The sequence below is a fragment of the Acipenser ruthenus genome, chromosome 53 (genome assembly GCF_902713425.1).
Source record: "Acipenser ruthenus chromosome 53, fAciRut3.2 maternal haplotype, whole genome shotgun sequence".
Lineage (NCBI taxonomy): Eukaryota > Metazoa > Chordata > Actinopteri > Acipenseriformes > Acipenseridae > Acipenser > Acipenser ruthenus.
Genome location: NC_081241.1, coordinates 3,344,514 through 3,369,464, shown reverse-complemented (window position 1 = coordinate 3,369,464; position 24,951 = coordinate 3,344,514). Strand labels below are relative to the sequence as shown.

At 41.1% G+C, this 24,951-nt stretch overlaps 1 protein-coding gene across 2 annotated transcripts in view; it reads right to left on the bottom strand.

Moving 5' to 3' along the window:
- Window positions 1-930: 930 nt before the first annotated feature.
- The window catches only part of LOC117432604 (parvalbumin alpha), a 51,522-nt gene continuing 27,501 nt past the window's right edge, over window positions 931-24,951 (bottom strand). Inside the window, exons 1-5 of one of the 2 annotated variants that reach the window (XM_034054573.2) lie at window positions 10,468-10,598; window positions 4,384-4,452; window positions 3,180-3,312; window positions 2,571-2,680; window positions 931-1,212 (exon numbers count right to left, since the gene is read on the bottom strand). In XM_034054573.2, the coding sequence (XP_033910464.1) occupies window positions 1,184-1,212; window positions 2,571-2,680; window positions 3,180-3,312; window positions 4,384-4,444 (333 nt within the window). In that variant the 5' untranslated portion in view covers window positions 4,445-4,452; window positions 10,468-10,598 and the 3' untranslated portion in view covers window positions 931-1,183. Of the gene's footprint in view, window positions 1,213-2,570; window positions 2,681-3,179; window positions 3,313-4,383; window positions 4,453-10,467; window positions 10,599-24,951 lie in introns of those variants that run through there. The other variant, XM_034054574.3, reaches the window with a different exon arrangement.

Here is a 24,951-nt window from a genome sequence, read left to right as displayed (position 1 = left end):
GCTAAAAGAATTGAATATATTCAGTCTTGAACAAAGAAGACTACGCGGCGATCTGATTCAAACATTCAAAATCTTAAAAGGTATAGACAATGTCGACCCGGGGGACTTCTTTGACTTGAAAAAAGAAACAAATACCAGGGGTCACAAATGGAGATTAGATAAAGGGGCATTCAGAACAGAAAATAGGAGGCACTTTTTTACACAGAGAATTGTGAGGGTCTGGAACCACCTCCCCAGTAATGTTGTTGAAGTACAAGTTTTTCATCGAGGTCCACATCTCAGTTTACATTTTTAAGCACCACCATGATGTGAACAGTTCAATTACTTTACCAGTACATCTCCTCACATTTCTGTTTCGATTTTTAAGCATCATGATGAGGGGAGTTATGAGTACATTGAGGCAGCTATGGCTTATTCTGTATGTATCATATCTGCTCAATAAGTATACAAGCTAATGGGCACTTCCATAAGTGTGGAGTAATGAGTAGGGCTCTGGACTCTTGACCGGAGGGCTGTGGGTTCAATCCCAGGTGGGGGACACTGTTGCTGTACCCTTGAGCAAGGTACTTTACCTAGATTGCTCCAGTAAAAACTCAACTGTATAAATGGGTAATTGTATGTAAAAATAATGTGTAAAAAAATAATGTAATTGTATGTGAAAATAATGTGATATCTTGTAACAATTGTAAGTCGCCATGGATAAGGGTGTCTGCTAATAAATAAATAATAATAATAATAAGATGCTGTTGTTTTTTTTTAAAGATGGTTTAAATGACTGTCCCATGCCAAGGAATCAATAAAACTCAATGGTGAGCAAAAAAACGATTCAAACGCTATTCAAATGCCATTTGAAGCTCTCTGCTCTCTGAGTGCGGGCTCTGAAAAGGATAATCTGGTGGCTATGGAAAGAACAAGACACTCACACAAAGGAAGAGTGGGTTGGAGTCACTTTTATTTTTGTTCACAGCATCTTCCAGCGCATTTCACAAAATAATCAGCGGGCTGCATAGTGCAGAGGGGGCGGGTAGTGCTGGGTGAGGGGATCTGGGGGTTCGTTCATTTTCCCACAGATTGAGAATCCGATATAAAAAAGAAAATAAATAGGAACACTAGCCCACAGAATGGGGCTGGACTTCGGGGTGCTGATGGTAGGGAGTGAACCTTAAATATGGGCAGGGTCTTCTTATAATTCAGCCACCAGGATAGCAAATTCTGAAACAGGAAAAGGGAGGAACTATGAGACAAAGACACGTGTTTTTTGGCGATTCAGAAAATGAAACAAGAAAAAAAAACAAGGACCAGGGGTCACAAATGGAGATTAGATAAAGGGGCATTCAGAACAGAAAATAGGAGGCACTTTTTTACACAGAGAATTGTGAGGGTCTGGAACCAACTCCCCTGTAATGTTTTTGAAGCTGACACCCTGGGATCCTTCAAGAAGCTGCTTGATGAGATTCTGGGATCAATAAGCTACTAACAACCAAACGAGCAAGATGGGCTGAATGGCCTCCTCTCTTTTGTAAACTTCCTTATGTTCTTATGTTCTTATGTGTTATTGGAGGTGTTTATTAGGTGGGAAGGCTTGCTCGTCTGTATAATGCACTCTATGCTATGGTGGGTCATTAAGGGCAGTGGGGAGAAAAATTGAAATGTGTTATGTCGAGATCCCAAGATAAATTACTTTATGTGAATTGCTCAAATATTAACCTGAGCTATAAGAGAAAATCTTCATATCTTAAACTCAAACAACCAACGCTGATTTCACGAACCCTGATAACACTTATCTGGAACTGCCTTATCTAAGGCTACATTAGCCTACCAAGATTAGTGCCTTCACCAGTTATGCTTACAGCAGCTGGCTAAGCAGTTGATTGGATGGACATTGACATTGCTTATCAGGGTACAGGTGGACCTCTTCACCCGTTCCTAAACTGACGCTTGGTTTCTTATTAGAAATCATACATGTTCTTTTGTTTTGTAATTTCAGATTTGGATATTTTACACAGCTGAGAAGAATGTGTACATACGACAGACATCTGCATTTTCTATGTGGTAATCACATCAAAGGGAATGGAGCATTTGGTTTGGGGTCTCTACTTTTTTTGCTTTATATTGACTGCATATTGTATTATTATTACAAATAAAGAAACAATAGGGATTTGTCTTAGAGGAGTTAAAAAAGGTATACAAATACAAATTCCTGCCTTCAATTAAATTGTTTCTTAATCATTTTTATATAATTGCCATTGGTTTCTTTCTATATTTTTTAAGTTTTCAGCACACACAGTGAAAACAGTAGAAAACATGATCTTTTATCTACATGGTTAGCTCTTTCTATGTGAACAGTGTAGTATTATCTACCGGCTACATTGACAATGTTTTGAGATTTTTAGATCAATCAACTACTAGGAACCAGAAAGACATTGATGGTCCAAATGACGTTCGTAAATTTGCTTGTGTTCTTATGTGCTTCTGTTCTTATGTGCGTCTGCTCTTCAATCCTATAGAATCTGGGCAGAACTTTGAGACAGGGAGGTGTGTGGAGGGGAGGGCAGGAAGTGAACACCTACCATCTATCCCAATCATGCCGTCGCCGTCCTTGTCTGCCGCTTTTAGGAAAGTTTTGGTTTCCTTGTCAGACAGGTCTCTGCCCGCCTTGTCGAAGCCCTTGAGCACGTGTCTACATAGAGAGATTGTTAAGACAAAGTTAGTATTCTGCAGTACCATTCTAACAATGGCAGCCTTGTACCACTGTAGATACCCTATACTTGCCTCTTTGTATAATGCATAACCATTGCATTGAACTTGTGATAAAACTAGCTGTCTGTCTGCATTGCCATTGGAGATAATTTGCTAGGATCATTTGCTAAGGTATAGTTAGCATACTATGGTACCATTCTACCAGTGTAGGCTTTTCCCATTGATACAGCTTTATAGATTCCATAGCCCCTTGGTACAGAACCATTGGGTTGCCACTGTTGTACCACTGTCTGCTACTATGGCCTCTTGCTAGAGAACCATTGCCACTAAACCATTGTTTTGCCTGCATTGCCCTTGAAGTTCCATTGGAAAGGGTATAATTAGCAGCCTAATCCCAACTGCTCTACATAACCATAAGTCTATCTGCACTCCAAACTGAAACTCCTTTGGAAAGGGATACCAAGTCCTACGTCACTCACTTAAGCTCATCCTCCTCAATGAAGCCACTCGCATCCTGGTCCAGGATCTTGAACACCTTCTTGACATCTTCAGAAGACTTGCTCTTCAGACCGATCATCTGGAAAAATTTCTTGTGGTCGAACGATTCAGCGGCTGAGAGAGAGAGAGAGAGAGAGAGAGAGAGAGAGAGAGATGTGGATCAGCACCTGCAACTAATGGGACAATAATCAGACTAATAAGTATATCAATAGTATCACAGTAACAGTGTTTCACTACTGTATGTAACACACCGACGGATTCAAACATTGGAGAATGGCCCCCAGCATGTAGCTCCTGGATCACTGTTCAGGTGGAAACAGGTGTGCTTATCCAGTGTTGAAGGTTGATTTGGAGTACCCTGTACTGTAGCACTGAGCACTGCAGGTTTAATGTTTGTCGTGAACTGCTTACAACCAAAGCTTTCTAAAGGCGGTTTTCTGCAAAGTGTCCAGCTACCTCTGCATCTCCAAAGATGATTAATAGTTGCACACCACTCTCACTCAGCGTATTGCGGTCTAGTGGATCCCTTGACAAGGTGGGTCGCCACATTCATTTTCATACATGGCACCCTGGGAGAGCTTTACTTTCTCCACCGTTTTGAAGCCAGTCAGTGGGTTTAAAGCAGCGGTAGTGTGGTGTGCCTTGTAGTGAACTGTTGTAGCTGTCTCTATTGTTTCTTAATGGTCAGTCAGAATGTTGCTTAACTTTTGAGAACTTCCTGATTCTGAAGAAATCACATGATGCCTTGGCTATGCTTGCCACGCCCGGTCAGTTGAAATAGCATAAGGAAGGCGGGCCACCAGAGGGCATGTGATTTATTTGTATTTAAAAGGAGTATGCCAGGTGGATTCTGATACAGAGAAAATAAGTATTCAAATGCAGTTGGTCTGATGAAAGATGGCTGGTGGGATTTGAGTAGGGTGACCATAATAGTGTGAGGTGAGAGTGGAGCAAGAGGGAGAATGGACAGTGCAGGATTGTTTTTGACTTGTGTGCCAATGCATTAGGGTACCTGTAGTTCTGTATCCTGGTACCCTCATGCATTTGCATTTCCAGGATTCTCTCAGTATGCAGCTATGAGAGGAAGGTCATGGCATAATGTATCCTCAGCTGGAGGAATTGTCAGGTTTTGTGCCCCACCTACAGAAGGCTGCTGCTGTCATTTATAGCAAATGGGTTTCTTACCCTTGAAGGCAGCCAGGGCCTTGGTGATATCATCAGCTTTCAGCAAGTCATTTATCGACATCTTTGCAGCTGTTCCGAGAAAGAGAGACAAGAGAAGCAAAGGGAGTGGGGAGAGAAGAGAGAGGAGAATCAGTGCTTCATTTTCTGTGTATATTTCTTAAACTTTCTTAAAACATTTCCCCTTTCATCTGCATAACAACACTGTCACAGACCCTGTACTGTGTTGCTGTACTCCAGAGTTTTTTATTTTGCCTTTGACTCCACACATTTCTCCAGTCACTTCCTGTGTTACAGTTAATGGGACATCACACTAGTGTTCCAGGCTAAACATAGGGGACTATTGTAGTGGTCCCATTGAAACCAGGAAACCAGTCTGGTAGCTGCAAGATCAATGGGCTACATCTTGTCGTGAAAATACTTCTGATGTGTAAGTGCCTTGCTGCTTTAACATGCTGCCCTCTTTCTGTGGCCAAAAATAAAAATCATGGCAGGCATTCAATTGCCAACGCAGCAATGTTCTTTTGGAACAATTTTATGCCTGAAATTCCAAGACTCTTCAAAGTGTTAGGAGCTCTGCATGAGGTATAGAGTGTCATCGTATGCAAGGAATTACATTCCGTGTTAAGAACATAAGAACATAAGAAAGTTTACAAACGAGAGGAGGCGATTCAGCCCATCTTGCTCGTTTGGTTGTTTGTAGCTTATTGATCCCAGAATCTCATCAAGCAGCTTCTTGAAGGATCCCAGGGTGTCAGCTTCAACAACATGAATGTAAGGAGCTCATTGCTTTGCAAAGTGGTGGTGCTGAATTTAAGAATACTAAAAGAAACTTCAATTCAATGACAAATGATTCGACATGTCTTTCTTGATTTCTTAAACAATGTATTTTTTGTTGAAATGCTGAATTTAAGTTTCTTTTAGTGTTCCTAAGTGGCGGATTACCTGGGAGTATTGCAGATGCAGAGTTTTAAAAATATAATGGTCAGTACAAAGTAAAATAGAAGCAATAAAAAGCAATGCTATTTAACATTGTTCAAAACAATTCCATATTGTTTTATACAGATATTTATTGAGACTTCCAGACAACCGAAAACCTAAAAATTGCTTTATGAATGTGATCTTTTCGGTGGGATGTAACAGAACCATCGACGCATTCGGTCAATAACAAAAAGACACTGCCAGTCGTACTAAACCGGCTCGTACAAGATAATGTGACAGCAAACCGTCATGTAATACAGTCTCTCAATGACAGACAGCTTCAGCACTCGACAAAACATGCCTGTTTCCAAGGGAACAATGCACCAAAGTTCAATCTTTAGTTATCTTGTGAACTATTCCTCTTTCTACGATGAAAGGACAAGTGTTTCGCTCTGAAGTCTGCATTGATTTTAAAATGACACATTGATGAAACTGGTCAAAAGCTGTGGGTATAATCGGAAACATGTTTATTTGCAGTACACAATTATGAGAACCCTATGTGGTCTACTTTAATGAACTGACATTGCAGCCCATTGAACTGAACGGAAAGGCAAAGGATGGAGGCAAACCGCATACACTGCGGTTCAAAGACAAACGCCTTACCATTCAACTAAAGAGCAGTGGAGAGGGAAGTACGGGGCTCATGCTGGTGTCAGTATTATTAACTGATCAGCCACTATAAGATCCATTACAATGGGGTCTAATCATAGAGGTGGCAGATCTATATACAGTTGTTGTTTAAATAAGGGGATTTGGTGAAAACCGACAACTTTAACAGAGTGTGAGAGGCTCTTCAGTGTATTTAGATTAGATTAAATGAATAGAGCCCTGTACAGTATGTGCATTCACTGGTGATTACTGCCCTCTGATTGATTGTATAATGTAATGGAGTTCTCATACTGCATTAGAACTCGGAATGTGTAACTAGAGGATAGACGATGGCTCTGTGTGCACAACCCAAAAATAAAACATGTGTGACGGAAGGCATTTCAATGGGGTGAGTAGCTTTATTAAAAAGGACTTGCTGGAGAAGCCTCCATCGCCACTGCAAGCAGCTAAACCCATTAGTGCTAATGCAACATGCCTGCCCTCATCTCTGAGGGTAACCCAACCTGTCCTGAAATACCATTGCAGAACGTCTGGAACTCACAGCTGAGGTTGTGGAGTGGGGGGGGGCGGTAATATTCCCCTTGCGGCCCTGATTACACCCTATAACCAGATATGCTTGCAGAGATATAGATATAATTAGGATATTGATATAAGTACTGCAGTGGTATTTTCCCTAAAGGTCGTTCTGATCTGACCATCTTGCAAGGTGTTGTAACTATAATATCATGAACTAAGTATAGGCTGTACTGTAGGGATACAAAATTATAACCCCTTTTGAATAAAAAGCTACAGATAGCCACCAATCGTCTCCTTTGATTATTATTATTATTATTATTATTATTATTATTATTATTATTATTATTATTATTTGTTCATTTAGCAGACGTCTTTATCCAAGGCGATTTACAGAGACTAGGGTGTGTGAACTACGCATCAACTGCAGAGTCACTTACAAGATCTTTCCTTGGTAGCGAACCAGCATAACTTAATGCCTCTATATATATACAGCTGTGCCGAGACTCAGTTGCTAATGAATCATTCACTTCATGTGAACTAATTTGTGCAATCCCAGTGCCCACAACAAATACAATCTTTAAATCTCCTGTGCTATACCCTGTACACCAATACATACACACCACATAAAACATAAAACACAAAATACGCACAGAGGAGGGGCAACCCGGCACACTTACCTAATTTAAATGTTATCCAATTTCCTTTAAACCCGATTTAAAACGTGCTAAATAGACTATTACTTTACTATTACTTTAACTTTATATTGCTCTTGTATAGTTATATCTTAAAAAGGCAGATAAACCACATTGTTTTTGAAATCTAGAATGATTATTGCCTCTTGCTAGCTTGACGCAGACAGTAATGCTGAAACACATCCTCAAGTGGGAGATGGGATCCTGAAGTTACGTTCTGGTGCCTGTCACATGTTTGACACTTACACATTCACAGTGACACTCATTGTAAAGATTCATTTAAACATGGTAACCCTCACATGCTGCCAGTCAGGTTTGGTGCAGTGGAGCGGTCATTGCCCCATCGTTGCATGCCCACTGAAAGATAACTTTACAATCATGAAACTCGCTTCAAGCTACCATAGAAATGTCAAGCCGCCAATGCGATCCAGTCCTAAAAACAGATTGAAAACCCAGCTTCATGGGCATTCGATTCATAACGGCGTTACAGATACAACCTTGTCTTTTGTTAGGTGCCCTCGCCCTCCGGTACATCATGGCCACTCATCATTAATGCTTCATTTTGGCCTGTTTCAAATAATTACCCTTAAGACTTGAAGAGCACAGAGCCAATCCTTTCTCATAGAACATGACAACTCACCTGCAGATCATAACACCGCCACGCTGAACTCACAATGCACCTTTATGAATGCTAATAGAGGGGCAATAAATCACTGTGGGACGCACCACCTGGATTACAACGGAGTAAATGTACTTGGATCTGACACAGTTTCGATCATTTAAATAGAGCCCAGTTCCACAATGCACAATCCTATACGAACCATGTGCACTCCAACGACAATCTCGCAAGCAATTCAAACTCAAGCTAATTTCTACAGTTCTGTCTGTCTTTGGTTTTTTAACATAGTAACAATGTAACAGATAGTAACATAAGTGCAAAAAACAAATAAAACAACGCTGATGTCACAAACAGGTTTCTGATATGATTTATGCAACGTGTCTCAGACAGCATGAAGCTTCATTGATTCTGTTTCCAACAGTATTCTCAGGTAAATTACTCTGCAGGCATTTCTAAAATGCTACCCCAAGGTATTCCACCCGTCATCCCTAAACCTGTTTACAGACACCTTTCCACTGCCCTTATAACTATGTGATTGTGCTAAGAAAGAAAACTTCAAAAAAAGAAAAACTTCACAGAACTCTGGTTCAGTGCTAAATGCTACCCTATTGTATTATAGAATTAACTTGTTGCAAAACTAGTAAGAAGCGATGAATGCCACGATCTCATCTCGTTCTAATATCAAACGGCGCCTGGCTGCCTTCTGCCAACTTCCACTGCAGTTACGGGTGTAATGGTGCACCAGCCCCACGATGTGCAGGTCGCGGTACCATATGATTGTCCTGATTGGCTACTTGTGTGATGCATAATAAGATCAAATGATCATTTAATTTTCAAGCCAAACATTACATAAGAACATAAAGAACATAAGAAAGTTTACAAACGAGAGGAGGCCGTTCGGCCCATCTTGCTCGTTTGGTTGTTAGTAGATTATTGATCCCAGAATCTCATCAAGCAACTTCTTGAAGGATCCCAGGGTGTCAGCTTCAATAGGGAGAGTATGTATCCATGCCAACAAGAACCATTTTGAGCTATGTTGCTCTTTTGGACTTTTTTCATGATATATACTATACAGATTAAGTGATATCAGTGAGTAGTTAGGGTCTGGTTTCACAGTTTGGCAATCTCCGATAAGTAAATCTCCACTAACAGAGATCTGAATCTAAAAAGTCAAAACAAGTGAGAGTGAGAGAGGTGGACAGTGAAATGACTTATGTGATAAAACATGAATAGACATGTTTTTGTACCGCGTTCTGCAAACCCTGATGCGTACAGATTTATGCCAGACTAACGTTACACCTATTTGTATTTGTGTGAAATTAGATATGTCAGAAGAGAGAGCCCTTGCCTGCTAAGCGCCACGGCGTATCCAGATCACGCTCCCTCCTGCAGCAAAGCTGCTTATTTTCTGTTCCCACTCATACGCCTCTAATTTCAATCAGAGCGTTACTGCAGAACCTGGACACCCTTTTCAACACAGACCCTCCTGGTCAGCATGCTGGGGTTCAAGTTCTTTTTATTGCTCAGCAGAGTTATGTGAAAAAGTATTTCTAATACTCTGGATTTTGTCAAAAGCTATGTTGTCACAATAAGCTACGGACCACACGGGACACAGCAGAGGTAAAGTAATATGCTTCTTGTAAAAACTGCAGATCTTTTTAGCAGAGCAACAATTCCTAAACAGAACTTTATAACAAGTCATATTATGTGCATTATTGGTTTGTATGCCAACAGATCTACAGCTATGCCCAAAAGTTTTGCATTAGCTAGAATTTGAGGATTGATATGATATGAACATAATTTTGATCTTTTATTTAACATCATGTAATCAAAGAAACTACAAAATAATATTGCAAAATAGTGCTGGAAGCCATAATAGTAGTACAGTATTTCATGTTAGATTTCAAAATGTGACATTTCAATTTTTGTCATTTTTTCGCTAAGTACATGGAAAACTACAAAGCGGTATATAATTAAATATGTTAATGTAACTTTCTATTCAGCAGGTTTCATTCGACTTTATAAAGCAAAATTAGTTCATGATGCAAAACTTTTGGCCATAGCTGTAGTGCTAGAACATTAAATACCTACAAGAAGAAACACACGCAAGATCACTTTGACCCTTTTCACTGTTTTATCAACAATTACATTTTCCTTTGACCTAATATCCCATTCTTCAATATTTTAATATTTTTTTCTTTTATTCTTTTATGGCTCATTGATATGCATATTGATAATGTATTATTTTTGTCATTACTTTTTTTCTGATGTAAAGGTATAATAAAAATGTGAAGCTTTTGATGTTAAGTGTAAATTAAATTTAATCCAGCTGTATATTATGTATATTTAATTTTGATGCAAGATGTACATTTTAATCTAATTATTTAAATCAGTATTTCTCTCTGGTCCCATTTTCCAGATTTATTTATTTTTTCCATTTTATTTTATCCATATTCCAAGATTTCTCTGCTCTTTTTTTTAATAATCCCCTTTTCTCAGACCCCCTCTTCCAATTGACAAATTTGTTTTCCAAGCTTCCTTTTTTCAGTTCCTCTAGTACAGTAAAAAAAAAAAGTTCCATGTTCTGGAAGGTGTGGCTTTCCCAATAATTTTTTCCCTCCCTGTTTCCTTTGCGTTTTGCATTCTTCCGGGACCCTGACACACACTTACCTTTCTGTGAGGTCTGCGCGTTGGAAGAGGGCTGCTTATTAGTGGTGGCTGAAAGGAGGCAATGGTACCCAGCAGACAGCAGGCTTCTCTTTTATAACCAGCCCCCATCCGCTATTTTAGGAAAAATGAAGCCTTGAGGTTGGTGTCAAAATACTAGTAGCTAGGAGCAGTATCACATTCTCCTTTCCTTAACAAATCAAACGCTACTATTAATACTCCCCATCCCTGGCACAAAACTCAAAGATCCCTGAAAATAAATGTACTTACTTACCAGAACCCCCTGTTATCACCCCACTCCCTAGCTGTTAACCCCGGCCATGCTGGACTTCAAGGATAAGGTTCTGTCTGTTAGACGTTGACCTGACCTCATTTATTGTACTTTCCAAGCTTTGAACTATAGTCCTATGAGTTCTGAGATTGGAACTGCAGCCATATCAAGAAGTGTGTTTCTTCTTTCCGAGATCGGAACTGCATCCCCAGATATGGGGAAGTTTCCCGACTCTGAGATCGGAACTGCAGCCATGGAAGTAGGCGACTTTCTTTGGTCCAGAATCTTAATTCCCAGCTCAACTGCACCTCAGAGATGAGGTGACTTTAGCTCTGAAATCTGGTGACTGTTTATACGTAGATCTGCACCCGCCTGATGACAAAACCCACTGGAGTCCCTTGTCATGTAAATGTACCGAGTGATCCTTTGTGTTTTTGGAAGTGCAGAAGTAGAGTTGGATCTAGTGTTGTCTGGCACATGAAGAAACTGGCTGACTGTCAAGTCCTATTACAGGGCCTCTTCGACGAATGTGGAACTGAGCCTCTGCATTGTTGGACAACAAGTGTCAAGGTCATTGAATAGAGAATAATGCATGGGGTAGTATGTGTTTCTCGTACTAACCGTACGGTTATTATTGGAAATATCAACTGGACCAGCCCATTGAAAATATGACTCCCCGGTTATTATATAAACGGAACAAATCTCCTCCATTAACACTAGGACGTCAGAACGGTTCTTTCAGAGGCGTGCAGATCTGATCTTTGACTGGGAGTTTTCCTAAAACACCTACAGTTGTTTAGTTGCATTCCTGGCTGCTGTTCATTGCAGCTCCTGCCCTGCTCTGTGATGCACGATTGATGACTGAGCTACCGAGTTGCAAACTGCTCGAGTCCTTCACTGTGAGCCACTGCTCAAGGTGAAGGCTGAAGCCTGCAGAGCTTGATCCATATCTATCTGAGCTCACAATCCGAGATGAACTAACCAGACCTGACCCTGCTGCTGCTGTTTATCTATCTGAGATCAGACCAGATCACAATCCGAGATGAACTGAACAGACCTGACCCTGCTGCTGCTGTTTATCTATCTGAGATCAGACTAGATCACAATCCGAGATGAACTGAACAGACCTGACCCTGCTGCTGCTGTTTATCTATCTGAGATCAGACCAGATCACAATCTGAGATGAACTGACCAGACCTGACCCTGCTGCTGCTGTTTATCTATCTGAGATCAGACCAGATCACAATCCGAGATGAACTGACCAGACCTGACCCTGCTGCTGCTGTTTATCTGTCTGAGATCAGACCAGATCACAATCCGAGATGAACTGACCAGACCTGACCCTGCTGCTGCCGTTTATCTATCTGAGATCAGACCAGATCACAATCCGTGATGAACTGACCAGGCCTCACCCTGCTGCTTCATTTATCTTTCTTAAGTACTGTGATTTTTTTGGCACCATCTATAATCTTTTCAGTGTCATCTAGTGTTTTGGTGAGAGCAGGCAACAGTTAATTTAGCACAGTCCCTTTGCCTTGGTAGACCAGCGCCTGCATTGACATTGCACATGATTTGGAAGGGCTGCTGTTGGATCCTATTGCTAGAGACCCACTAAGTCATTGCTCTTAGAAAACTTTAAAAAAATAAACTTTGATTAAGTATATTAGAGAAGAAAAAGATACCAAATTGCAAACAAAATAGCAAGAAAACATACTATGTTAATATAATCTCATGGAAGTTGTTCTTACTAATGTATTATTTATTTAGGCTGTGTGGTCCAGTGGTTAAAGAAAATGGCTTGTAACCAGGAGATCCCAGGTTCAAATCCCACCTCAGCCACTGACTCATTGTGTGACCCTGAGCAAGTCACTTAACCTCCTTGTGCTCCGTCTTTCGAGTGAGACGTAGTTGTAAGTGACTCTGCAGCTGATGCAGAGTTCACACACCCTAGTCTCTGTAAGTCGCCTTGGATAAAGGCGTCTGCTAAATAAACAAATAATGTAATGTAATATTTAGTGCATCTCCTCTCACATTCACATTCCTAAATTCTTCACCTGGAAATAACCAGGATGTTTTTTTTTTTGCCTTTCTGAAAGTTTTCATATTTGTTGAGTAATCTAGGAAACCAAACTTTTATATTTTTTATGTAAGGTAGGGAGGAGAAAGGGATGATTTGGTGGTGGTTTGTTAAGATGATCCCAAACAATGACAATTTAACTATACAGTTTTCACATATAATGTATGCTCCTCATTGTAGTTCCTCCACAAACTTTCAATTATCCTATAATATAGTTTCAACTCCCCTTGGCCCCTTGTTCCATATAGCTAGGGGGGCTCTCCTTAGTGATTTGCTGCCATTGTGGTGCCTCTGCCTCCTTGCACCTCTGTTGTGTAACACTTGTTTAGAGCATCCTACCAGCCCAGCAAGGATGCTTTCTCAGGTTCGCAGGCACCCCGGCTCCTGTTTCAGTGGCCTGGGAGCTGCCCCTGAGCCTACACCTGATACCAGGGGCTGAGTTTAATTTAGCCTCCTCCTTGGCTGCTATCAAGCTCCTGATAAATTTAGTTTCAGGATTAAAGGAACCTAGAGGGGCTGACAGCTCCTTAAAAGGAGCCTGTAGCCGGACAGGCACGACCTGGGAGGCAGGGGAGAAAAGAGGCCTTGAAAGGGGATGCAGAATCGGGGCTTGCTTCAAAAACCTGCCAGGGGGTCTCTGAGGTTCCTCGGGCTGCATGGGAAACAATAACATTTGATCTATAGACTACTGAAACAGGATTCAAAGTAGCTCTACAGTATATGCTTGTAATTCATTCCAAGGTTCTCTGTTCTTTATATATATATATATATATATATATAGTGTGCTCATTTATTTTACCCCAGATGTTCTCCCCAATTTGGAATGTCTATTGGAATGTCCAATTATTTTATCCCCTCACCGCAGGAGAACTGAAGGCTCAGTGGGTGTCCTCTGATCCCACGACCAAGCCAGCTTCCTCTTTTACATTCAAGAACTCGAGAGCGGATGTCCGCTCTGAGCTCACTGGGGACCTGGCTGGCAGGGTCTGCTGTAGCGTGATGAGGTTTTGCCTCCCTAACCCACAGGAGCACCAGAATGCGACAATCCCTATGGAATCCCCAGTGAAGACTGGTGACTTCGCACATCCAGGATGTGAACCTGTGCTTCCCTGACTGTATGACTAACCCTGCACACCACACTGCTGTGCTTTTACCAGGTGAGCCACTCAGATACCCCTTTAACCTTTTGCGGCCCATTTATTCAGCGCGTCAGGTCCAATTTATTTTCACACGCGCAGTTTATTTTAGATGCGCTGTTTAAAAGTATTTTTTCACAGGTTTAAAACAGGTTTAAAATGCACTGCATATCAACAGGACACTCAGTACTGCATCTCCAGCCCTGCCCCATCAATTGTTCGCTGTATTTTTCACATACCTCTTCATAGTCGTGCATACCGATAAATCAGCTCCTGATCACTCGTTTTATCTCCAGACTCCTCAATAATGTGATCTAAGTCATTATTGTATTACTATAACATCTCAAAAGCTCTGCAAATGTTTGTGATATTCTTTGAGTGCTGGATGCAGAAGCAGCTATCTTGTTTGTTTATGTCTGTGTTATCTCTGTGGTGCCGGGGCTATGTGTATTGCTCAGATCCGCCAGTGATAAAGAGAGAAAGAGTCGATGTTGTAAATCTCCCTCCCGATCAGAAAGGACACTGTGTAAGGACGGTGGTACGCTGCCTCCTAGATGGACTGCCTGGCCGGTAGGCGGAAACCGGAAGGTGACCATATTAGGGGGAGCGCGTAGTTTCATGTACCCGGAAAGACTCCATTGCAATCAGCTGCGGGACGGCCCTCTATTGGAGAAACCATGGCAACGGATTGATTGCGGGGAGGGCGTTGTGGGTAATCTAGAATATTGTGTTCAGTTCTGGTCACCTCGCTACAAAAAGGATATTGCTGCTCTAGAAAGAGTGCAAAGAAGAGCGACCAGAATTATTCTGGGTTTAAAAGGCATGTCGTATGCAGACAGGCTAAAAGAATTAAATCTATTCAGTCTTGAACAAAGAAGACTACACGGCGATCTGATTCAAGCATTCAAAATTCTAAAAGGTATTGACAATGTCGACCCAAGGGACTTTTTTGACCTGAAAAAAGAAACAAGGACCAGGGGTTAAATGGAGATTAGGTAAAGGGGCATTCAGAATAGAACATAGGAGGCACTTTTTTACACAGAGAATTGTGAGGGTCTGGAACCAACTCCCCAGTAATGTTGTTGAAGCTGAAACCCTGGGATCCTTCAAGAAGCTGCTTGATGAGATTCTGGGATCAATAAGCTACTAACAACCAAACGAGCAAGATGGGCCGAACGGCCTCCTCTTGTTTGTAAAATGTCTTATGTTCTTGTGTTCTTATGATGAGGGCTTCCTAAATTTCTAAATTCCGCACAAACTCGATGAGGACTGGCCCTCTGAATCAACTGGTCCACTCATACAGTAAGTACAAATAATTATAAGTGTTTACTTTGCTGCATTATAATGTCATATTATACATGGTCAGACATGAACACTTTGATACACATTCTGTAACATTCTATTGAAACAAACCAAAGCTGCTAAACTTTACTTAACCCTTTGCGGTCCTATGTCGGACCTGGTCCGACATTGCAATTATTCCTATCCGGTGCAATGTCGGACCCTGTCTGACTACTGAATACTGTCATGCCATCTAGTCCAGCACATCCACACCGAACTTTGTGGCATTGTAGTATTCCACTGTCTCAGGCTTTTTTTTTGCCATCGGTTCCGATCGCACTGTTTTGTGCATAGAGCTGAGAATAATCCCTGTTTTGTTCTTCTTGCACTTGTAAACACTGTCGCACAGTCGCTGTACCTGAACAGTGTAGTCGAGTGCAAGGGTCCTCGCAAGCCTGGAGCTGGAGGGGGTAGTTCCCGTCTCACCTTATTTACAGTTCCTACCAGGGTGTTTTTTTTTCTTCAATTCTCTGGCCAAATGTAGTGATGTAAAAAAATTGTCAGTGGTCACGTTCCTCCCTTTGTCGAGGTACAGCTCTGTCAGCCTCAGCACCACACTGTCTCCCAGTCTCTGGCCAACAGGGTGAGTATCATCCCTGCCCAAGTAGGGGAAACCATTGACGAGATATTTTGAAACAACGTACGCTGCCAGCCAGAACTTGATGCCAAACTTGGCAGGTTTGTTAGCCATATGCTGAGTGAATGGACAGCGTGGTTTTGTAGTTAACAGCTGCTCATCTACCGTAATGTTTTGGCCTGGCTTGTAACAGGCAATACGGTTTGTAATGAAACTGTTCCAAATGTCCGATGCCAGGGCAAATTTATCAGTAGAAGGCGTGTGACTGTTGTTGCTCTCACGTCAAAACGAATATATTGCATTATTTCTCTGAACCAATTGCGTGCCATTGTCTGAGTAAAAAAAGGAACTCCCCACTGCTTGGACCACAAGCTCTCCAGGTGAACACTTTTGCCCCGGTATGCACCACGAACATACAACACTGCAATACATGCTTGCAACTCCTCCACAGATAATGTCCACAAATCATTATTTTGTATGCGGTGTGCCTGCGTTACTGTGCATTGTACTATGTGCAGTAGCATTTGCATGTTGATCAGCATTATAAAAGCATTCAGTACAGTGTCAATGCTGCATCTGGAGTGCGATGCTGGACCTGGTGTTTCAGTCACTATGTTTTCAGAAGTGCCCCCCCCCCTCCCCCCCGTCTTTTCCGATCTCTTGAAATCCACTGCTTAGTGTCAATGCAGCAGGAGATGTTGTCCTTGGTGATGGAGGTGCTGCAAATGGAATGGTAGCAGGGGCTGCAGCAGACTGAACTTGCCCAGCTGGCATGGCAGGTGATTCACCTGTTCTGGAGCCTCTTCCAAGACCACGACCTCTGCCTCAGCGCCTGGTTGGTCCTGTTACAGGTAGGGCAGCTGGCAATTCTGTAGCACTGTCCTCAATGTTGCTTTCAGAATGGCTCAATTCTAGAACCCACGAATGGTTGCTGTCATTCCCAGTGTCACTGATAACCCCTGCATCAGAGTCATCTTCATCCACAGCGTGTAGCATTTCTAGAACATGCTCTCTGGTCATTCTCCGCCTCTGAGCCATTTTTATTTTCAGTGTATCACTCTCAGTATGCCCACTCAATCTCAGTATAGTTGTAAGAATGATCCTGCAATGCTATACACAGGGCTATACACCTATGACTCAGAGAGGTGTGTTTTTCAAGCACTAAAAGAATGTAGACAGGTAGATGCCACTTGATCATGGGACTGATTGTATTGAAAAGGACAGGCAGGATTATAGGCTATATTTGATAAATAAATATGTATTGAAATAACCGGTTAAAATGACCGGTTTTGGCACTTCTAGGTAAATGTGCTCATAATGATCAATTTCTTGCAAATATGCCGTCAGTATATCTAATACATTTATTTAGGAAAAGTCATAAACGGGCATGTGCATTACATTCAGTAATATACAATTTAAAACCCAAAATGGTCAAATTGACTGGCTTGGCACTTCTAGTGTTAATTAACATATGTGATATTTCATATTACATTCATTGACATTTATTGTAATTCTAATATTTGCAAAATAACTGCAATTACTCATTTATACAGTTGGGTTTTTACTGGAGCAATTTAGGTAAAGTACCTTGCTCAAGGGTACAACAGCAGTGTCCCCACCTGGGATTGAATCCACGACCCTCCGGTCAAGAGTCCAGAGCCCTAACCACTACTCCACACTGCTGCCCTGGTGGTATATATGTATTTTACTGTCATTTTCATTGCTTTACTCTACACTGTTGGAATACAATTAGATTTTTTGTATATGTATATAGACAGTGTGGTCCAGTGGTTAAAGTCCAGGGCTTGTAACCAGAAGGTCACCGGTTTAACTCTCACCTTTGCCACTGACTGATTCACTGTGTTACCCTGAGCAGATCACTTAACCTCCTTGTGCTCCATCCTGCAGATGAGATGTTAAATCAATTTCCTATGATGATGCCTTTGAGTCTGATCTTACAACCATTTTCTCCCATTTAAGGAACATTCCACAGTATTGGCGTAAACCAAGAAGTGATGTAGATGCTATGACTATGGTTTCTCACATTGAGCCCCGCAGAATGGACCTGGACTGACCTGGGAAAATACATCAAAGAGGTCAATGGGCCGCAGTTCAAAAACTTACCGATAAGTGCATCTGTTAGTGCATCCAGGTTCATAGATAACAAGTTTCATCACATCTGCAAATGGCCCTCTGAGGAAAGTTACACATTATTTCTGGTGCAGAGAGTACCAGGGCCGTGGCATGCAGCATTTCCACATGCTTCTTTGGGTGGAAGGTGCACCTGTTATTGGAGTTTTGCTGAAGCCACAGATCGCACAGTTCATCACCGAAATGTCACCTGCACCATTCCAAGTGACCTGATAGCACCTATAGTCTGAGACCGTGTCTTGAAATGGCAGCAACATAAATGCAACAAGTACTGGCTTAGGTAAAAGAAAACCAAGAACAGAGTGGTGTCAGTTTATCGCTTTGGATTTCCCAGACAAGAACAATCAATTATGGAAATCTGAGATGTGGCTGATGCAATCGCTGGCCGGAGAGCACTCAGATCTCACAGCAGACTCTATGATCTACCACGGAATATTACACAAGCCAGAATTAACGACTACAATCCAGTCATTTTACTAGCTTGGGAAGGAAATATGGACATTCAGTTTATTGGTGAACACTCTACAGCCCTTAACCGCTACATCACAAAATACCTATTAAAATCTGAGAAGATTTATGCCTTTGGCATCATGAATGACAACAATTCAAACAAGTCTCTGGCCAGCAGACTGTAGAATGTTGCACTCTGTCCAACAGAGAATGTGGTGCTTTAGGCAGCAGACAATCTTCTAGGCATCGCTCTGTATGGCACGGATCCATACATTACTATCAAGTGGGTTGATATATCGATGATTCGTAGCCGTCGGGTGAAATCAAAGGAAGAAATTGATAAGTTACAGAGCAAAACCCAGAATTAATTGACTCTAATTTCCTTCCTGGATTGACTTGTACTATCCAAAACGTCCAGAGGCTCTGGAAGACATGAACCTCTATGACTTCATTGCATGGCATGATGTGGTGACAGAAAAGCCCAAGAATGACTAAGTCCCTTGCTACAAATTTCTGTTTGGATACCTCAAAAAAGAATAGTCCTACTTAACTCTAGAACTGTCGGGTTTATGTTACTACCTAGAACTGCCAACAGCAGTCATTTTAACGGCTACATTTTAACAGCTTCGATATGAAAATGAAAGAGAAACTTTCAGATACAACTCAAAAGATATATTCATGAACATCATATCTGTAACATTTGCATAGCAGAAACACTGTATTTAAATGGAAAAATAAACATAAAAGGCTTTATTTTCAAAATGATCACATATAACGCATGACTTCAAAGAATGAAAAACTATAATAAAATAAACATTTGAAAAGAAAATATTGTGTAAACTACTATATGTACATACAAAACTGTAAAAACAAAGTAATTATTTATAAAAAAAAAAATAACATAAAAAGAAAATAACTCAGTTCCCAGAAAATAGGAACATAAAACAGAACAGAAAATAGGAGGCACATTGTTACACAGAGAATTGTGAGGGTCTGGAACCAACTCCCCAATAATGTTGTTGAAGCTGACACCCTGGGATCCTTCAAGAAGCTGCTTGATGAGATTCTGGGATCAATAAGTTGGAGTAGTGGATAGGGCTCTGGACTCTTGACCGGAGGGTTGTGGGTTCAAATCCCGGTGGGAACACTGCTGCTGTACCCTTGAGCAAGGTACTTTACCTAGATTGCTCCAGTAAACACCCAACTGTATAAATGGGTAATTGTATGTAAAAATAATGTGATATCTTGTAACAATTGTAAGTCGCCCTGGATAAGGGCGTCAGCTAAGAAATAAATAATAATAATAATAATAATAATAACAACCAAACGAGCAAGATGGGCTGAATGGCCTCCTCTCGTTTGTAAACTTTCTTATGTTCTTATGTGTATTGTTCAGGGAAACATACTTCAAAGTAGCCCCCATATTAGCACAGTCCACACAGATGTAACGCTTATCAACTTGTCGTGTGCTCTTTCACACTGGGCACAGATATCAGAAGTTTTATTTTTATTGCATTTTACCTGGCATTGTTTTCTATTGCGTGTGTCACCTGGTGCGCCAGACTCGGAGCCACTAACAAAACTGATCTTGACTAAACGACTGATACCAATAAAGGGAGGAGATATTTACAGCTGCAAGAAATAAATTATCCAACACATGAAAGACTTAGATGACAAAGATGGAAGTTTAACCTGTCTCATGTCTACAGTAGACACCTGTAACCAGATACAAACCGCTAGGAGGACATTCATCTATTGGCATGGACACTGTGCACTTCAAGCAGCAGTTGCAGAGTACAGCAGGCTGAGAGGTCTTTACTGCCCTGATCAACACGTATAAGGGATCCATAGTGAAAGATTGTTTGTATTTCGTATGTCAAAACAGCAAAAGCTACCACGTTATGAGGGAACACATCCAATCAGAGATTTGAGCAACACCAATCTCACCTCCTGCTTTTCAAACACCACTTTACAATATCTTCTTCACTGCCAACTTTTAAAACAGAGTGGGCAACAAGCCCTCAAGACTTTTGTTACCAACTATGATCAGTTGTCATCCACTATACCTCTCAGTACTGTGGACATTTGTCACTCCTTAGGATAACTCTTGAGTAGAGCTGACCAGCAAGATGTTGTTGAGTTTCTCACCAAAATTGTGTCAAACTTGCCCACAAATATCTGATGTGCTTTCAGTCACCATAAGACACGACATACTAGGTACAGAATGTGAGTACTGCACATCAAATCAAGAGGTGGGGCAAGTTTACTCTTTGCATAAACCTGATGGTAGACATTCCATGTGTTTGGAACAACTAATTCATATGGAGCAGAAGTGGGCAGATGTTGCCACTGCCAACAATTCACACTAATGAAACGTGAAGTCCTTCAGTCAGCAGGAAGAATGCTTGCAGTCCAGCTTATGCTTTGGAAGGAAGCAAACAGGAATATTACAAAGTGACAAGATGTCAACTTTACTGGTGTGCACAAGAGTACAATTAATGTGGACAAACGCAATTACAAACTATCTTCCATTATCATACACAAAGGAGGGGAATTCCCTTCAGGACACTACGTGTGTGTCCTCTCAGTGCTTGGCACTACAAAGTGGGTGCATGGAAATACTCTTATTGAACTCAAACCATGGACAAGAAATGCAAAGACATGTACTGTACATGGCCTTTTACCAACAGATCTAATGCTTTAGTTAGCAAAAAACACATGATTTCTAGCATTGCCATGTTCATGTCATTCACTTTACGATTGATATGCATATATAAGTTTGTAGCCAAGTACAAATAAATACAATGTTCATTGCGATGCTTTTATACTTTTGAACCAAAGTCAAAATCAGTAACTAGCAATAAAGTCTTGGAAAAGTGGATGCTTCTTTACTACTGACATGCGTTTGAAACCTATTAAAAAATGATAAATTATTCAAACTTTGAATGCTGTGAAATTTGCATTTGAATGCTCTTGCCGATATACGATATACACACACTATACCTATCTATTATGTGAAAAAAAGAAGTGATATCTGAAACAAAAACCCATTTTCAATGTATCAAAAGAGACAAGTAATTTTAAGTGGAGATATCAAAAACATAAGCCAAGTTTGAATAAACAACTGGGGCAACCTTGGCCAGCACCAAGCAAAGGCACAACTGTCAAAGCGGTGGGGGCCAAGGTTTCCCCAGTTATTCCTACTAACTTGGCATGCATTTTTCACACAAATTATAACAAACATGTCACAGGGGACTGTCACTCGGACGCTCCTTCTAGTGTCACAACCATCCTCTAAGCACTTGTTACTTAAGGGACAATACAAATAAACTTGCCATCAAGTATGGCTGTATTAGTGTTATTGTAAACTGTGCTTATTATTATTATTATTATTATTATTATTATTATTATTATTATTATTATTATTATTATTATTATTATTATTATTATTATTATTATTGCTTATACTGCAGTTCAGATAGCGCTATATCAAATTTGATCTGGGGATTACATGCAGCTGGACTCCGATGTATTTCACTATTCATATTACACACTTAAATACCACTATCATGTTAAACAAAGTTTATCTTTGCTGGAGTTTCAATGTGTGTGTTGGGTACCCCTCTGAAACCACTTGGCACTCTACCTACTTGTACTGTATCGTTATCCTTCACGATTTGCACAATAAATGACTTTTGTAACTCTACTAAAAGCTTGTTGTTGTCCCCTTTACTTGTGACCCACTGGCCGCTCGAATAAAGAGCCTGTGACAAAACAATTAGGGCAACCTTAGCCCGGACCAAGCATATAGACACAATTGGAAAAGTGGATCTAACTTGCATGAAAAACACAAACCAATTTAGTAGAAACAATTTGACAGTTGTGCCAACTGCCAAGTGATTCAGACATTCTTGGCTCATACATAGTAGTTCATAAGTATTTTTGTTAGGTCTTGGAAGGCAGAGTAACATCACAATCATAACACTGAATACAAAAATAAAATAGACAAACATAATATTGGGCAGCAGTGTGGAGTAGTGGTTAGGGCTCTGGACTCTTGACCGGAGGGTTGTGGGTTCAATCCCCAGTAGGGGACACTGCTGTTGTACCCTTGAGCAAGGTACTTTACCTAGATTGCTCCAGTAAACACTTTACCTAGATTGCTCCAGTAAACACCCAACTGTATAAATGGGTAATTGTATGTAAAATAATGTGATATCTGTATAATGTGAAATAATGTACAATGTGATATCTTGTAACAATTGTAAGTCGCCCTGGATAAGGGCGTCTGCTAAGAAATAAATAATAAAAATAAAAAAAATAATAATATTGAATATGGAAATGACAAAAGAAAGTGGCCCCTGACACAGCCTGACCCTTTCTGGTTTCGTCACGGCCGGTAGCCGGTGTTGTGTTATTTTCAGGTACGTGCTTGCTCGTGCCTAAACAACTTCCGCTGAGAAAGCAGGGAAGCGCCCCATCAAATCTGGTATGTTATGTATGTTCTGTCTTTTACGTATTTTTAAAATTTAAACTTCTCATTTTCTTGTTTTGTTTGTCATGAATTGTTTTTCTTTTTAGGGAAATTGATTGTCTGTTTCCAGTTTAAGTTTGTAAAAAAAGAATGTATAATTAATGATAAATGTACCTCTGTTTGACAACAGGAAAACACCCATCAGATAGCGATTGATTACACCGGTACCAAAATCTGACAGCGTGCCACTTTCAATGTGACACCGTACCACTTTCTGACATTACATGGGTCGATTTTTGGTACGCATACCACATGTACCACTTTCTAACACTACAGTGTATCAGGTGCAGTCTGTACTCACATGTATTTTATTGTGCAGTGTATCAGGTGCAGTCTGTACTCACTCAGAATTCATGTTTGATAAAAACATGTGCTTCTTTCAAAACTGCACATTTGAGGCCTCTCTAGCAAAATATTTAAAGAAATATTATGTTTGCCACAATTACTTTAATTTCACCAGCTTTTAAAAGTCATTCAGACAGTTGTTCACATCCACAGCAAATTTCTGATTAAATATTATATCAGTAGATCCCTGTAAAAAAAAAATTAAAAAAATGGAGCCATCATTATGTATGAAGAAAACATTACTCAACAGTATTTGTAATGGGCAGTGTTGTGTGCTACATTAATGAGGTAAGATGAGATTAAAAGCTCTATAACCACAAATGCAGCCAAGCCCAGCTAATATGAATAGTGGTTAAGACGCTTGCATGGGGGTGTGTGATATCTCATGGTAAAACTGCACAAATAATACGATGCAAAAACACAGTACCAAGGGGTGTTTTGGAAGGTATGTGCATGTTTTTTTTTTCCCTTCCTAAACATACCAGAGCCCAGTGTATGAACCCTGGTCTCCAGTTGCGGACAGGTCTTATTATTCAGCTAATTAGCTCCATGATTGATTTGTTGGGTGCTACCATTTGACACTTGGGATCTCCTCAACCAGCATTCTAGACATTCCCCACATTTCCAGAGACCCGTCACAACACAGGGTATTAATAACAGGGGGGGCCGGGGCAGCAGGGTTTGGGTAACCAGCTTTGGCTAATGGCCAAGGGATTCATGTCTATAGGTAACAGTATTCGTGCACATATGGTGAACTGCGATAGGAAGTACACCAGAGGTCCTTGTTCCTCCAGCTGTGCTGTACGTTGTGCATGTGAGCTGACAGCATGTTTGCACCCAGTCTAATTAGTTGTCAAACTGCTCCCTACAGGTGTGCCTTTACAACAGGGGAGTCGGTGTTGTGTACAGCAAATAGAGTCCAGTTAGACTGACAGGTCCTGGGCAGGGCTGAAACTTTAAACCAACTGCCCTCTCCATAGCGTGGAGACTGAACTACTCCTCACCTTCTAAGAAAAAGAGTGCTCCTTCCAGTCCAGGGCAGGCTTGAGGCATGGAGACTGAACTGCTCTCCCTCCTTCACTCAACTAAGAGACCGAAGTGCTCCCTGTTTGACCCCCATAAGAGAAAGTGTTCCAGTCCAGTGTTGATATGAGGTATAGAGACTGAACAGCTCCCTCCCACCCACACTCCCAAAGAGAAAGGGGGCACCCTTTAATCCAGGGGAGGCTTGAGGCATGGAGACTGAACTGCTCCCTCCCTCCCTCCTTCACCCCAAAGAGAAAGGGTGTTCACTCCAGTCCAGGGTAGGCTTGAGGCATGGAGACTGAACTGCTCCCTCCCTCACCGAACTAAGAGAAAGTGTGCTCCTTCCAGTCCAGGGCAGGCAAATCGATCCTTCCCCCAGGAAGACACTGATGTGCCCTCCCAGGGGATGCATCTCCCTGCCAGGGGCTATTGTGATGGCTGAACGTGTAGGTAGGCACGGCACTCTTTAGAGTCTGCATATCTCTAGAGAACCAGCTGCCTAGTTTTGAACCACTTGTCCGTCACCCTGTTGATTACATTATTCTTACAATAATCACGCTACTGAAAAAGTTTTCTTCT